Consider the following 15,758-nt stretch of genomic DNA (forward strand, 5'->3'; position numbering starts at 1 on the left):
CGTTTGCTTCTTCTGCTGCTGCTGCTGCTGCGCCACTAGATATTGCTTCAAGTGCTTCAGCCACACGTGTTCCAGACATGCAAGTCCATTTCGCGGGGGAGGGCGACCCTGTCTATCATATCATGCTGTAGCTCTCGTTCGTGATCGACATATACTCGATCACTGCTGTGTCTGCTATAGTCGTTGCCGTAGGGTAATGTAGTCAGGACAGCCTATAAAGACGTCATGAGAAGTGAAAGGCAAATCGAGAAGAAATGGAGTGATTCATATATATCCAAGAACAAACTCTCCGTTGAAAACAAGACCTGATCAACAACTTGATGGTCATATCTCGCCTCAACCCCCCTATCTCCTTCGCTGTGCCCCCTTGAACAACAGACTGCCAACAACACCCGCAGCAACAGCCAGTCCACCGACAATAGCGACACCCACGAGACCCTCCTTGGCAACCTTGTCGTCGATCAAGCCTCTGAGACTCTGCGCCTGCAGGTTGTTGTGCTCAAGATCCAGCAGCAGCTCATTGTACCGTCTCGCCTCGGAGTAGTTGCCTAGCTTGTAGTTGCCCAGTGCAAGATAGTAGAGACATTCGCGTCGGCGGTCGGGGGAGGAGCGGAAGATTTCTGTGAGGAGGCGCACGCCTTCTTGTTGCTCGGAGCGTTGTGTGGATTTGATCAGACCCTTGTTGTGTTCAGCTTCACTTCGGGAGCTCGCTAGCAAAGAAACTCACCCAGGCGTAGTTGAACTTGGTCTGTAGCGACACATATTCGCCTTCCTTTTCGTACTGTGAGCGGAGCACTTGAAGCTCGGCGGGCTTGAGTGGTCTATTTTGTGACAACAGTCTAGTCAGAGCTTTTCTTCTTTTTGCTTGCGACTCTTGCTGCCTAGCATTATTATGGTCATTTCATGGGTGGCGCTTACGATTCGGCGTCTGCGGCGTCTGTTTGGATTGCAGTGTTAGTTTCCAGACTTGCACAAGGGGATGCGGCGAGGGAGTGCTTACATGGTAGATGTTCACCCATGATTGATTTTGTGAATGTTCTTATTACAGAGTAGAGAAAGTAAGTGGAGGTGACCACAATCTGTTTAGGACAAGGCAAAGGCTGTCTGAGATACCAAGACAAGTTGCATGTGATACTGGATACTACTTCCTCGACTGCTGCTGCTCCTTCCTCTTCCCCGACCGACCGCCCGCCGGGAACAAGAAAGAGGAAAGAGCAGTGAGATCATTTCCAGGGTCCAGCTGCGTTGGAGTCGAGCGGCCCGTGCACAGCTGGTTGCTACCCGCGAGTTTGCACAAGTAAACATTACTTTTCTGTATACCGTACAATCACCATACCATTCCACAACTCTCGCCTCTCGTCAAACACGCTGTGATACACGCTGTGATACACGCATAAAAGCCAAGGGAACCTCGGCAGAAGAACTCGGAAAATCTCAAATCTGGCATTACCCCGCCCGCGCAAGACAAGTGTCTGACCTCGCGACCACAAGTACACTCGGCAACCAAAACACAAAACAATCGCAATTCTATATCACCGCAACCATGGTTCTCTTCGACGAAGACCCCGTAACCGTAAACCTCTCTCTCTCACTCCAGATGCAAGAAAAAAGAAAAGAAAAAACTAATCCTCGCGCCCAGCTAATCCGCCAAACAACCAACAACTTCCACACAGCCTCGGACCTATCCTCCCTAAGCCGCGTGACATCCTCCCTCTCGACCCTCCAGACCGCGCGCCACCTGCGTCTGCAATCCGCGACGCAAACCCTCTCCTCTCTCCAACGAACCCTCGCCTCAAAGCGCACCCAGCACGAATCCTCAATCTCAACCCACGACCCAGCCGCACACGCCTCTCTGATCCTGTCGCTCGACACGCAGAAATTCAGAATCGCAAAAGCGGCTTCGGACGCCGAGATCGAGGCCGAGCGTCTAGAGGCCGAGAGCAGAGTGTTGAAGCAGCAGTTACAAAGACTCGACGACGAGGGCGTCGAGGGCGGGAGTTTCGTCGATCAGGAGACGCGGGACAGGGAGGATGAGAACGTGCTGCGTCTGAAGGTTTATCGCTCGCTGGGCATCGAGTGTGAATGGGATCTGGAAAAGGAGGAGGTCAGGCGCGCGGTCGTGAGGCGGGATAATGGCGATGCCGCCGCCGCCGCCGCTGCTGAAGCTCATGCAGAGCCTGCTACTTCTGCATCGACGACGGGCACAGGCGGACATGTCACGGTCGTTAACATCGATCCCAAGTTCCATCGCTTTTTCTACGCCGATTTGTTCTGGGCGAGCTTGTGAGATTGAGAGGCTTCCTTTTCCTTTTTTAGGCGGAGTTTCCATCCAGGGCGTTTTTCATCATCTGTCGGCAGATCGTCGACCACATACCCTTTTCCTTCATGCACTTCATTCCTTCCATTTTATGTATTCGAGGCTAGATCGACTTTTTGGAAATGTGTTTACGGTCGCCGTCCTTATTTTATTTAACAGAAGTCTCCCTTCAATGCACATTGTCTCTTCTCTCTTTCACGTGCATTATTGTTCTTTGTAAGGTCTAATGGAAATAGCAATCCATTTCATACTAGTAAATTACTGAATGATGAGCGATAATTCACTCAACTCCAGCTTCCACCACTTGCTTTCATCTATCTTATGAAGAAGGTGGGATCACAGGCTTGGCACAATATTGTTCTTCAGTAATGAGCGTGTTCTTGCATCATCTAATCACACATCCCCTTCGGGATCTACAGACCAAACGCACGACTCAGCCAGAAAGCCATCCAATCATCTCTTGCCGGCCTTCTTTTTGGGAGCGACAACCTTGAAGCTCCCAGCTGCCACAACACCCTCATCGAGACCCAAGCCCTTGTTCAATCCGCCGCCGAGACCACCGGCACCAGCAGCGGCACCTGCAGCATTCGCGGAAGAAGGTCCCTTCTTGGCAACCTCAGACCAGCCGCCAGTCGATGATGCACCGGCGTTCGCAGGACTACTGCTGGACTTGGTGGTCGTGTCGACGATTCCCTTGTCGGCGAGCTTGCGGCGGCGCAGGAACTCCTCTGCAAAGTGGCGAGAGTCGATGGTCGATGTCATCGAGTGCACCGCGTGCATGACGATTTCCGCTTCGTTGCCCAAAGCGAGAAGGTTGGCTACGAAATCTTCGGCTGTTGGGAGAGAATGGTTAGTCAAGTGAAATAGAGAAGAAAGAGGGAAATCTTACCTTGAGTGCCCTTCTGCAGGTCATGCTTGAGCTCGTTGACAGCCCACTTCTTAAATTCCTCGTTTGCGTTGACCGTGACGCCAGATCCGCTCGTGGTGGGCTTGGTGACTACAGGCTTCTTGACTGCAGGAACACCAGCGGCACTAACCGCTCGTGATGCGACAGGTGTGGGCGCAGGAGCGGGAGTCTTGACCTTGCCGCTTGCGCCTACTGTGGTCCAGGCACCGCCTGGTGCACCAATGACTGGGCTGGGGCTTGGAGAGGCTGTCTTGCCGGCGAGATCGGCATATCGCTTGCCCACTGCTGCCTGATGGACTGCAGCAGTGGCAGTAGCGTTGGCCTGAGCAGCAGCAGCTGCGACTGCAAGCTGGCGCTTCTTGCGCGCTTCCTCTTCCTTCTGGATCTGAGCAAGAGTCTTGGTTGATGTTGGCGTGGCAGCTGGCTTGGTCGCTGCTTTGGCCCAAGCAGATGCAGTCGCAGAGGCAGGAGTGGCGGGAGACGCATTGGCGCTCGCCCAGGTCGAGCTGGATGGCAGACCAGGTGCGGGTGCAATGTTTTGAGCCTGAGCGAGGAGCTCTCTTTCCAAAGCGGCGCGACGGGCTTCCGCTGCGACAGCTTCTTGTTCGGCAGCGACCTTGGCCTCGGCCTCCTGGATCTCCTTGAGAGAAGGTCCCCTGGGAGCCTCGGCAGGCTCTTTCGCCCAGGGTGCGATCGAGGCGCTCGGGGTGTCGACCGAAGGTGTCTGGGAGCGCGACCTCGACTCAGCGTGGAGCGCATCAGCCATGTTAGAGCGATTGCGCTGGGCAGCAGGAGCCGGAAGAGGAGACTGCGAAGGAGCGGGAGGGAATGGTTGGGGGAATGGCTGAGGCAGAGTGGTGTCGACCTTTGCCCATACTGACTGCGGAACAGGTGACTGTTTGGCAGATTGTGCCTTTTGAACTTGTTCGGTCAAAGAGAGCTGCTCCTGGGGCTGGTGTGTCTGCTGAGTGTGCTCAGTCTGAGACTCTTCCGCACCGAGCGCCGACTCGATCGATTTGGCGATCTGTTCGTCTTGTCGCTCTTCGGCCTGTTGCTGGCTCTGGGCATCGTCAGACTGTTGTTGTTGTTGTTGTTGTTGTTGCTGCTGCTCAGTCTGTGGAGCGCTAGGCTTGCCGATAACGCCTTCGGATGCGACATTAAAAGGGTCAGCCTGAGCTTCAGGCTGAAGGCCCTGGAATTGCTGAAATCTCTCGTTGCCGGCAGGCTGGTCTTGACGGACCCGCTGAGCAGCATCTTTCTGGGTCTGTTCTTGCTGCAATCTCTGGCGGTCGTTCAACATCTGAGCTACTTGCTGATCGTGTTGCAACGGTTGCCCAATGCCACCAAAGGCACCCTGCTGTCTTCTACCAATGTTCAGTCTGTCAAGCATACCAGGCAGTTCCTCTTCTCTGATGTTGCCGAGCATATCGACACCGGCGCCCACGGCACTGAGACCGCCACCGATACCAGCACCAAGACCGCCGATCGGACCATTGCGGAAGGAGTTGTCAAAGAAACCAGGGACATTCTGAGAGCCTTGCGCAGGTCCAGGGTGAGCCGCGGGCTGATAGGACGATGGCGAAGTGATACTTCCAAAGCTGGGCTGGCTGTGGAGGCTCTGCGCGCTCGAGTGGTGGTGCAGCTGCTGAGGCAACATACCATACTGGCCCTGCAGCTGAAACTTCTGTGCAATCTGCTGCTGAGCAAGGTGCTCCTTCTGACGCGCCATGAGGTACTGCTCTTCCTGCTTACGGCGCTCGAGAGCGTTTTGCTGATCAGCAGTCAAGGTAGTGCCAAAAGACGGGAAGCTGTTTGCGAATGGTGGCTGAGCTCCGGAGGCTGGTGTCGCCAAAGGACCATTCCATGCAGCGGGTGGGTTGACCGTAGAAGTGCCGTGGGGAATACCAATCTGCGGAACGAGGAAAGGCTCACGGCTGTTACCAATACGCCTGATGAGCTGGGCCAGAGGTTCATAGTCAGGATCCTCGTACTTCTTGACCAGAAGCTCAGGGCTGAAGAATCCAGCCTTGTACCAGTCGTGCATCTCCAGACCAGACCACGGGCCCTGAGTGTTACCCTGCGGATCGCGGTAGATCCATCTCATCCTATCCGGCATGACCATGGTCTTCTGTTGAGCAGCTGGTGGCTGGTTGCTCGCAGAGCTGCTGACTGCTGGAGGCGGGATCGAGCGAGCGCCGATCGGATCCTGGCCGGCCGAGGCGATGGAGGGAGTCTGAGCGTTTGACGTGCCGAATTGCCCGAATGGGATATCTGGAAGTTCAGCACGATTTCGGTCAGGAAAGGTATTGTAAAGCTCACTTGATCCAGCCTGCGCCCTGAATGGACTATCTGTGTCCCGGGCAGGTCCGCCTGAATTGGAGTATTCTCCGTGCTCCGAACCCTCCTCTCCGTAGTGTTGCATGCTAGAGGCAGATCTGATCTGCTCCTGCATGCCAGCAGGGAGGAAGGAGCCGAGTCTGCTAGGTCCGCGACCGGCGCCAGGAGTGTTGCCAAAGAAGTTGCTGTGACCCAGACCTGCCAAGCTTGGCGATTGAATCTCCGCACCCGAGCCAAAGACGTTGTCTCCAAAGTTGGTGGCCAGACCGGGACGTTCGCGGGTAGGAGTGCCGATGGAGCCCTGACCCGAGCCCCATGTGGACGATCCACCCAGACCTGGCAGTGCTCCCAAACCGCCCAAGCCACTCAAACCCTGAAAGCCTCGTTGCGGTCCAACACTGGAAGTCTGGCTGCGATCGCTGGGAGGCGCGGCCGGAGCCCTACCAAGGTTAGGAATGCCAGCACTGAAGCCGCCCATAGAAGAGATTGACTCGCCCATGAAACCACCAAGTCCCGGCAAGTGCGAAGTCTTCATGTCTGGACTGCCATTGTCAAGATCGTCCGGATCCGCTCCATGCTGTTCGGGGCTCTTGTAAGGATTGGTGTCGGTTGGGCTCATTGGTTCGTTGCCGGTCTGACCCTGTTGCTGGTGCTGCTGGGCGCGGGGCTGAGGAGTACCATGGTATTGTTCGTGCTGTTGCTGGTGCTGCATAAGGCCACGGAAGGTAGATGGGTCCGAAGTCATACCAAAGGCGCCGAAACCAAACTTGTCACGCGAGGGTTGGCGACTCGGAGTGCCCATGTTTCCAAATTCGGGACGGTCGCGTTCGTGCACAGGGGAATCGTCGCCCCCACCTAAAGCTGCGCTTCCGGTAGGGATGTCGTCCTCCTCGGGCTCCTCTGGAAGATGGGTCTGGGCTTGATCCGATGCGCGCCAGGCTGCACCTCCAATGTTGCCGAGAGATGGCTTCTCGGTCAGTGAGCGCCCCTCGTCGGCCGTCTCCTTAGACATGAGACCTTTAAAGCGGCTCTCAGCTCTCCCACCAGCTAAGCCAGGCCGCTTGTCGGTAGGTGTTCCTGCTCCAGGCACATTGGCTCCGACGGCGAAGTTGCCAAAAGCGCCCATTGGAGAAAAGGCAGCACCGGTCTGCGGACTGGAGGCCCAGGGTGATGACGGACCACCTACACCTGCACTCAAGGGACCGGTAGGCGCCCGTTTCAGCGTTCCAAAGGGCGTGCGCGTGGCATCGGTGGACTCTTCGGCAGGCCTGTCCTCGGCAGTGTCGGTCTTGATTCCAGCGGGTTGGTCCTTGAAATCTGTCCTGCTACGGGTAAGAGCAGGAGGGGGTGAGGCGGCGCGAGGATCATCGCGGGAAGTCTTGGAGACAGAAGGCGAGTTGGGAAAGGGATATGCTTCCTGGGTCTGCTGTCGTCGAGCTCCGGGACGAGTCGAAGTACTGGGCGAGTTGACTCCAAATGCGCCTGGGGTGGTGACCTGAGACACGGAGACCTTGCGGTTTGTTCCTTCTCTTGCTGCAGTGGCCTCTTTGGAGGCCTGGGTGGGTGGTTTCAAGGGAGAATTGACAGATGTAAAGACCTATGCGTGTCAGTTAGCCCGGAGGGCTTCTTTGCAAGAGAAGAGGTAAAGCATGATCAAGACAAACCTCCTTCTCCTCGTCGTCCATGTCTACCAATCCAATAGGCGCGACAGAGCCATCTTTATCCCAGCATACTTCGGGACCAGGCACATTATCCTTCCCTTGGTCGTCTCTTCGATTCCAGGCTCCCGACGACTGTCCGTTGGTGACTCCGGGCTCCCAGCCGGGCATGAAGAGTGGGTTTAGTTCGTCCAAGCCTGCGCCGTCCGCCTGAGCTCTGAAGAGGTCGAGTAATTGGTTCTTGGAGTAGCGCGTGTCTACATAGGAGCCGTTACGATGCGGCGGAACATACACAGCGGCAGGCGCATTGGTAGAGGAGGCGGCGGTGGTGGTAGTGGTGTTGCTTTCTCGAGGCAGCGCATTTGAGCTGGGGGCGGTTGTGGCGAGGGACGGACGGCGGAAGGTTTGTGTGAGGCCATTCGTTCGGCGAGGTGCTCTGTCGAGCTTGTTAGACATGTCATGTACATGATGGCAGTGGCGAGCATGTCATGAGTTGCGTGGATATGTGCAAATAGGGTCGATGAGATAAGTGATCAAGAAGCTCTCAGCCAGCGCACGCATGCGGAATGGCTGGTGATGTCTCGATTCGGAAGGGGCTAATTCGAGCAACACAAGGAAGGAGGGGGGAGAATAAAAACAAAGGCGACGAGACATGAGCGCAGCAAAGGACCTGGGAAATTGAGGCCGAGCTTCACGCAAAACAGATGTACATACCGATCGCCACTGATCTCGGGGCGTAAGGGAGTACTTGGTGAGTTGATGCCCGCTGCGGCGGAGGCGAATGTGCTTGGGGGTGCCATTTCAATTCAAGTCAAGCTGCTGTCGATGTCTCTTTGCGGAAATGGACAAGCCTGTTTTGTGGATTGATACGATTGTCTTTGGTTTTTTTTTTTTTGGAAATTTGTTCCAACCTGACGCGAGTTTGTTGAATGAAGACGGGATATTTCTTCTGGATTGCTGGAGTTGACCTGCTGATGCGGTTCTGAATGCAAAAAATGGTACGCGCTTGCTTCTTTTGACGGTTTACGACTTGCGTGGTTGGTGGCTTTCACGACGGACAGAGAGAGAAGGAAGAGTCCACGGCGAGCTTCTTGGCGCTTTCTGAGCCCGCCAGCGATCAAAGCTTGTCTTTCATCATCCATCCACCGCGCACTTTGATCAAGAAAACACACCTCTCTACTGTACCCTTCATCAGACCTTGTATCAGACCTTCTACTATAGTACAATATACCGTATTTCAGCAGTGGACAAGAATCTCAGCTTATTTGTTTGACATGAATGGGCTCGGCTGATGGTCTTCACCACTGTTACAGTGTGCAACTTCAGCGTCGGCTTGCAGCATTTTAGCCACTTGAGCTACTGTACAAGCACAGCTACAAATAACATTACTCGCTTGCCTCCTTCTGCACTAATGGGGAGGCGTCCGCTATGACCGAACAAGACACGCGACGCCCTTAGCGTGGCTGGCTTATTACGCGATGCGACTGGACGTCATGGTTGTGGAGTACTGAGGACTGTTGTGCACAGAATACAGCAGCACAACACTCATACTACACGTGTACGGTATATAGCTATAGTATATTGACTAAGGTAGCAATAGATTTGTTGTCTGAACGCTGACGCATGGTCTGAGTGATAGAACAAAAAAACTCTTCTGACCTATTTCTGACCAGAATACTCTGCGCACTTCTGTGCGAAATGGCCCTTGACCTCTTCCGCCAGCTTTCCCGTCGTGTCTGCGACGATCGCACTGACAAGCGAATAATTATTGACAAGGAATCTTTCCCTTTTCTTGACCTCTGCAAACCCTTTACTCATCTTGAGCAAAAACGCCTCAAAATCATTACGTAGTCTGCCGAGACTGTTATGCACGGGTTCGTCGTCACCGGCTTCACCGCTGAGCGCCAGTATACCTTGAGTGAAGATTGCGAATTGCTGAGTTATGGGATGTGGTGCAATCGACTGTGGGTTTGCAGAGCTCGTCAAACTCAACGCTGATCCAACTGGCTTTCCGGCCAGGGCAGTTGTGTGACGTCGGAGCGACTCGCAGTGCATGTCCATGACAATCTGGAAGCGAGGCCATAGCAACATGCCTGTCCCGAAGATGTATCCTTCCAGTGAAGGCACCTTTCTCCGCTGTAGTTCGAATGCAAAGTGTTGATTGAGCCGCACGCATATCAGCACACCAAGAGCGTCTGCATTGGGATCGATGAGCTGCTTGGTCAACGCGTAACCTAGCGCCAGTGTGGGCTCGAATATCTCAGTGAACATGCGATTGACTGCATGGAAAGATTGCTTTGCAAAGAACTCCGTCAAAAACGAGAATTCGGCAGAGGCATTATCAACGAGCGCCAAATTGAAGGCGCGGAATGGCACTTCGAGATAGTGCGTCGACCTGTCCTCTTCCGCCACGCTCGAGGTCATAGCATGTGTCGCCGTGCTGCGCAGTATATCCATCCGACGACCGAGCGAGAAGGCATCGTGCGGTGCGGTGGCTGGCTTCGACCCTCCGAGCATGCCCGTCCGTTTGGTGGCGTCATCGTTGGCTAATGCTTCGGTTCTTTCAATCACATGGATCCGAAGCTTTTCTATCGAGCTTTTATACCGCGTGAAGTGGTGTAGATAGTACCATCTCATAGTGTTGATGTAAGCCTTGCTGATCTCTTCGCCCAATTGCGGCTGATCTCGGGACAGGAAGGCAAAGGCATCTTTGTAGCGCAGGAAAGCATTACGCTGCAACACTTGGGCGTTGACTGCTGGAGCTCGTAGAGCCTTGATCTGCGTGACAACATGATCCCGGACACGCTCGGTGGCCTTGTCTTTGAGGTTGCCAATCAAGGGCCTCAAGTCTGACACGCCTTTGGAGTCTGCGCCGGACTTTGTCTTGAGGTCGATTATCTTGGCCCTCTTCTCCAATTCGGCCAGCGCCTTGATCCATGCATCATCAATGGGTCCATCGGTGATTTTGCGAACAGTAGCAGGAGCGATGCTTAGGGAGTCGACTTCGGGTCCTAGCAGCTTTTCGACGTCTTTGCGGCTTTCTAGTCTGGTGTTCAGCGAGGCGGAGCGTTGTTGCAGCGTCTCGATCTCGGCAGACACAGCGGCGAGGTCGGCCTGGAAACTGTGCAGATACGTCTCGACCGACTTCAAGACCTCGTCGCACGCTGAGATGGATTGGTGCAGGTCCTCAAATTTGCTCTTCTCCTTTTCGTCTGGGCGGATTCTGAGTAGGAAATTCGCAAGGGGTAAGGATGGTCGCGTACATACACTCTTGAAAAGACTGCGAATCTTCCGGCTCGTCTTGCTGCGCAGGGGCCGTGACAGATTGCGTGTCCACAAATTCTTGCAAGCTTAATTGTCCAAAATCTATCTGGTCGATGAGCTCCTGACGTTGTTGCGATTCGGAGCGAGTGTCATCCTCCTGCGCATTGCCGGCGAAGGAAGGTCCAAGGATATCTCGGAGTACATCCACAGGGTCGGGAGAGGCGTCAGTGGTCGGCGCATCCAATTGATTCCTCAAGCTAGATGCGTTAGGCTGCCTCGCCTCACGGGGAAGGCTGTCGCTCGAGCCATTGGTCAGAAGCGACAAGGTGGATGCTCGCGGCGAGAGTCCTGGTCTGTTCGGAGAGGAGTTTGGGCCGAGATGACTGGGTCGTCGTTGTGGTAGTGGTGAGGCTGATGTCGCAGGCGACGAGTGCCCACTGTAGCGATTCAACCACATGCCATGTATGTAAACCTATATATTGACGTCTATGTTGATTACTGGTATTGTCGTGTGAGATGTCTAGATCTATTATGAATCACGGGGTCTTCCGTTTTCTGATCAGACGTCGCTTCGTACAGTTGTACAGTGGGCATTATTATTTACAAACAAAGGTATGAAGGGGATCGAAGATGCGAGATGATAACAACGCCAGTCCGGGGGCATCTATGCTTCACAGCACGTACGATAGCACGGTACCACTACTGCTGGAGTAAAGGGTCGGTCCCTGAGTGCAAGGTACAGTACAATGATGAGGTACAGTACAAGTAGCTTCGTTCCCCCACCAGGTACTGTACCCCCTTCGAGCCCGCCCTCTTAGCCAAGTGCAGCCTGGCTCTGGCTCTGGCTCTGGCTCTGGCTCTGGCTCTGGCTCTGGCTGTTGCTCCACGCAGTCGAGTCCGAAGTCGAGTCCGCAGCTTGTCGCACAGTACAGTACAAGTGACTGTCTTGGCACTGTACAACAAGCTGTAAAGCTACTTGTAGCTTACACTAAGCTAGCCCAGGCTGGACCACAGCAGTGAATGGCCCACAGTAAGGGCGAGGGATTGCAGGGTAAGCGCAGAATGCAGTAAAAGTGAATTGCAAGGACGGAACAATCTCGGGTGTCAGCCTGGGGCTTGGCAACTCAAGGTGGGGTCAAGATTTGCCATTCGCTATTTCCAATGCTCCGCACTGGTCACTTTCACAGCTTCAGAAGAGTAAATTTGTGATCTCGACGCTTTTGCCCTTTCAACTTCTCTTCATCGCTAAAACCAGTTTTTTCCCATTCTACTTCAACCCCCTCTTCAACCCCTCAAGAGATCTTCAAAATGGCCGACGACGCACAGGTATGTTATATCTCGTGCCCCCCTTTGTCTTCGTCCAAAATGCGCTCGATTGCCAATGTTGTATTGTCTTGTGCCCACCTCAAGTCTTTGCGAGGGGAGGTGCGAGTCCGACACGGCCAGATTGGGCGCCACGGCGCTGCTGCGCACTGTAACTCACCGCACCGCAACCACGCACCACCGCCTCGCCTCGCCTCGACTCAGCCCTTTCCCATCTCATCGAGCGCCAGACCCATCGAGAAGCGACAGACATGTCCATCATCACCATCACCATCATGCACCACCAACTAACTTGCGATCTCTGTAGCACGAGCACACCTTCGACTCCGCCGATGCTGGCGCTTCCACCACCTTCCCCATGCAGTGTTCTGCTCTGAGGAAGAACGGTCACGTCGTCATCAAGGGCCGCCCTTGCAAGATTGTCGACATGTCCACCTCCAAGACCGGCAAGCACGGTCACGCCAAGGTCCACATGGTCGCCATCGACATCTTCACCGGCAAGAAGCTTGAAGATCTCTCTCCCTCCACCCACAACATGGATGTCCCCAACGTCTACCGTCGCGAGTACCAGCTCGTGAGTGTTTACTGAAGAAGCTACTCTTTCGCAGACAGAATTCGCTGACACGCTGCCTATCTAGCTCGATGTTACCGATGACGGTTTCCTCTCGCTCATGCACGACGATGGCACCACCAAGGACGACGTCAAGATCCCCGACGGTGAGATTGGCGAGCGCATCAACAAGCTCTTCAAGGAGCAGGAGAAGGACACCAGTAAGTCATGCAGTCCGAGAAGAAGAGCAGCCAAATAGCTAACATTGACTCTACAGACGTCATCATTCTCACTGCCATGGGTGAGGAGGCTTGCATTGACGCCAAGGAGGCCCCCAAGTCTTAGATGATTTGCATACAATCTCTTTTTTGGAGACAAAAAACGCTCTTGCGCCATTGCCTCTACGCGGAACGAGAATCCTCGGACAATCGCCCCAGTCTCGACTTTTTGGGTGCGATTTATTCTTTGTAGTGATGCGAAGAATAGCGTCTGATCTCGCTCTCGTTCTCAATCTCGGCGAGGTTGAATGGTAGTTCTCACCTTGCCGTCTTTTTCACAGCGAGCCAATCTCGTGCTCGCTCAGACAATATATTGTCACGAAGCCATGGTTCATAAAATCTAGTCAATGCAGATCCTTTTTCCCAATAGACATGCCCTATTTGGTGTTATACCAAGCTCGTACGACGGCACTCTGTATATGTGAGGCTCTGCGTGCCTACGTGCATGATATGATATGTGATAAGAAGCTATAGCTCCGCTGTACTTGGCTGTGCCGACTGTACCTCAAACAGCTTCTGCACATCAATGTCGAGGTGAGGGGTAATTTCCATAAGATACGTAGTAGTCTAAGCTCAAGCGGGCATGACCACAGCCATTGGTTCATACTCGTCTTACGTTGTCTCGAAAACAGATCTGTGCCTGTACTTGTGAAATGCCTTAGGTAGCGCATCCGGTGGGAAATCGTTGACTGAATGTGAAGCCCAAACCCCCCCATTTCTCACATGATATTTTCTGGCACGTTTCCAGCGTTCACAACACTCCATCTAAACCCCGCCACCAGCTTGTCTCACGTCACAGTCGGACTGGACACGGCGTGATTCCATCATGAATCACGCAGCATTGAAAAAGACATAGATGGACTTTGAGTGCGAGTCGGGCAATTGCGGCTCTACCTCTTTTCGCGTGGGCGATGATGGTTACACCTATTGCTCCGAGGGTCATAGACAGCTTTCTGTAAGACATACGAAGTTGCGGCTTTTCATTGTGGAATCATGTTCTGATCAAAATCTTGCTTCCATAGAGGGGAACACAATTCGCCGAAGAGAATGAAGGCGCGCCGCAATTCGGTCGGAAAGCCAGGAGATTAGGAGAAGAAGAGGAGGCGATAGATACAGGTGAGCTAAACAATCATCAAACTGACTTGCGCCTTTTGTGAATACTCGCTGATTGTTCTTTGCACAAAGCTCTGACTGGCAAGCGCGCTTTCGAGCATTACCTGCTGTGCTTTCAGCTTGTCCTTTGGAAGCAGGTCCATTGGTTGATATCTGTGAAAAGCTTTCCGGTTGAATTTGAGGTATTTCTTGTGCAAAAGCCTATATAATCCACTAGGTGATCTGCGCTGACGAATTAATATGATAAGACTATGGTTCGTGACCTCTGGGCTCTACGCCTTCAGACACTGCAGTCACGAGCAACTTACGAGTCCGAGAGCGAAGCAGAGCATAGCTCCCAGCTATGGAGTTCTCAATCTGAAGCCGAAGCTACCGATGCCAGCACCAAACGGAAGTCTCGAAGGAGTAAGATTGATGCAATCCCTCAGCTCGTCGATGCTGTTAGCTTGTGCTACATTGGATCTCTGTTGCTTCGCCTTCCAGTTGCCGTCAATGATTATCACCAATGGATCGCGAGCGGCGATCTGATCTACTATAGAGCGGTGACTACGCTCTCGCCTTCCATGAAGTTGAGGTTGCCTTTCAACTTCAGTCAGGCCCTAGATCCTCAGAACATCCTCAAGGCTAGCAGTCTGCACAAAGCTGTCATAGATAACATTACCGCTTACAGCTCAAGTTTCGGCATGCGCGTGCCTCCGCTGAACCATATTCTGCTACTATATCGATGGATGGGCGATTTGGCACTACCATTAGAGGTGTATGCCGCCGTCTTACGAATTGCCAAATTGATCGACGTCCACTTCGACTACGAGGTCGAAGGTCAACGGAGACCAGCAAGGTTTCTTGTGCTGAGACTCGCCGAGGCCAAGCTCATGTCTCTGATCGTGGTCGCAACGAAGCTACTCTTTCCCATGGACGGGGGAAAACGGTATCCTAGAAAGCCTACAGAACTCGCGGCACTAGCTATGGACTGGTCCATCTGGACATCATCACGAGAGCAGCACGAGCAGTCGGAAAAAGACACGCAGCGTCTTGGCTATGAAGATGCGTTGCGGATATCAGAAAGCGATGTTTTGGAGATGTCGGATGACAAGCTTGATGACTACATGGACTGGTATGGAAGCACATTCGCCGTTGAGCATGTTCGCGAGCATGGACGTGCTAGCAAAGAAGCAGAGTTCAGGCGCGCTATGTTTCGCTACTTCCCTATAGATCGTGCGCCAGGTGAAACTGAGCAAGAGGCTCGAGAGGAACAGGTCTCGGATGATTTGACTCGTTTACGAGGAGATCGCATCAAGGAGGTCCAATCTGCGCTGAAGCCGCTACGGGTCAGACAGGATGGCGATACGATGAGAGATGGAGAGGTCATACAACGGCCTGGCAGTCACTACAAGCGCTTCAGATCGGTTAACGAACTTTCGGGTTACGCTGAAGAGTTCTACAAAGAAGCTGCCAAGGTGTCCGGACTTGGGCTCGACTCTCTTGTTCGTGCGGTCTTCACAATGGAGAAAAGGATCGAGGACTTGGAGGCCAAAGCTCGCAAAGCTGACCAGAGTTCTCATATGGTGGAAGGGTAATGGTGCTGTTATATCTAAAGCCAGTGGCAACTACAGTATTGTCAGAGAAAATGCCCTTTTGTCAAGGAAGGAACTTGTACGATGCTGTGTCTCGCATCTGATTGGCTTTCTGTGCGTGATGGGAACTACATCACAGGAGAGATCCTACACTATTCAATGCGACGAATCAAATCTAGTAGTGATTGCGACTGGACCAGTGCATCCAAGTCGTCAAGCAGTACTTACTGTGCAAATCGAAATCTCAACATGAGTCATCTGAACATTTATCTGAAGAACATGCAATATCTCTGAACCTATTAGTATCTTTCTATCAGTGACGGTAGGGTACATTACAGTACAATACAATACCTAAGGTAGGCTGTTGTCAGGGTTCTGACGTGAGTGGGGTGCGTGAAGTGCAGGAACGGAGAATCGGACTCGTTAAGCGGACGCTT

The 15,758-nt window shown here is 53.4% G+C and overlaps 6 protein-coding genes across 7 annotated transcripts; 3 read left to right on the forward strand and 3 right to left on the reverse strand.

Annotated features, from left to right (window-relative positions):
- Positions 1-345: 345 nt before the first annotated feature.
- AAFC00_002257 (uncharacterized protein) lies at positions 346-1,019 on the reverse strand (the record flags this gene model as incomplete). The annotated part of the gene is made up of 4 exons (XM_069341552.1): positions 346-678; positions 728-821; positions 919-937; positions 1,001-1,019. The coding sequence occupies 4 exons, from the start codon at positions 1,017-1,019 to the stop codon at positions 346-348; spliced, it is 465 nt and encodes a 154-aa protein (XP_069201635.1).
- A 524-nt stretch (positions 1,020-1,543) lies between these two features.
- Positions 1,544-2,287, forward strand: AAFC00_002258 (uncharacterized protein; the record flags this gene model as incomplete). The annotated part of the gene is made up of 2 exons (XM_069341553.1): positions 1,544-1,573; positions 1,640-2,287. The coding sequence occupies 2 exons, from the start codon at positions 1,544-1,546 to the stop codon at positions 2,285-2,287; spliced, it is 678 nt and encodes a 225-aa protein (XP_069201636.1).
- A 483-nt stretch (positions 2,288-2,770) lies between these two features.
- AAFC00_002259 (uncharacterized protein) lies at positions 2,771-8,019 on the reverse strand (the record flags this gene model as incomplete). Of its 2 annotated transcripts, XM_069341554.1 has the most annotated exons (5): positions 2,771-3,150; positions 3,207-5,495; positions 5,544-7,158; positions 7,226-7,655; positions 7,934-8,019. In XM_069341554.1, the coding sequence occupies 5 exons, from the start codon at positions 8,017-8,019 to the stop codon at positions 2,771-2,773; spliced, it is 4,800 nt and encodes a 1,599-aa protein (XP_069201637.1). The 2 variants fall into 2 exon arrangements, with proteins under 2 accessions (XP_069201637.1, XP_069201638.1); XM_069347993.1 differs by having other exon boundaries at positions 3,207-7,158.
- Positions 8,020-8,878: 859 nt separating this feature from the next.
- AAFC00_002260 (uncharacterized protein) lies at positions 8,879-10,940 on the reverse strand (the record flags this gene model as incomplete). The annotated part of the gene is made up of 2 exons (XM_069341555.1): positions 8,879-10,431; positions 10,487-10,940. 2 exons carry the CDS (start codon positions 10,938-10,940, stop codon positions 8,879-8,881), a joined length of 2,007 nt encoding a protein of 668 aa, XP_069201639.1.
- Positions 10,941-11,791: 851 nt separating this feature from the next.
- AAFC00_002261 (uncharacterized protein) lies at positions 11,792-12,701 on the forward strand (the record flags this gene model as incomplete). Its single annotated transcript, XM_069341556.1, has 4 exons — positions 11,792-11,809; positions 12,114-12,380; positions 12,445-12,577; positions 12,634-12,701. 4 exons carry the CDS (start codon positions 11,792-11,794, stop codon positions 12,699-12,701), a joined length of 486 nt encoding a protein of 161 aa, XP_069201640.1.
- A 789-nt stretch (positions 12,702-13,490) lies between these two features.
- Positions 13,491-15,324, forward strand: AAFC00_002262 (uncharacterized protein; the record flags this gene model as incomplete). The annotated part of the gene is made up of 4 exons (XM_069348503.1): positions 13,491-13,589; positions 13,657-13,750; positions 13,820-13,929; positions 13,996-15,324. 4 exons carry the CDS (start codon positions 13,491-13,493, stop codon positions 15,322-15,324), a joined length of 1,632 nt encoding a protein of 543 aa, XP_069201641.1.
- Between the last annotated feature and the right edge of the window lie 434 nt (positions 15,325-15,758).

Source organism: Neodothiora populina (assembly GCF_041146345.1).
Source record: "Neodothiora populina strain CPC 39397 chromosome Unknown canker_contig_14, whole genome shotgun sequence".
Taxonomy (NCBI): Eukaryota; Fungi; Ascomycota; class Dothideomycetes; order Dothideales; family Dothioraceae; genus Neodothiora; species Neodothiora populina.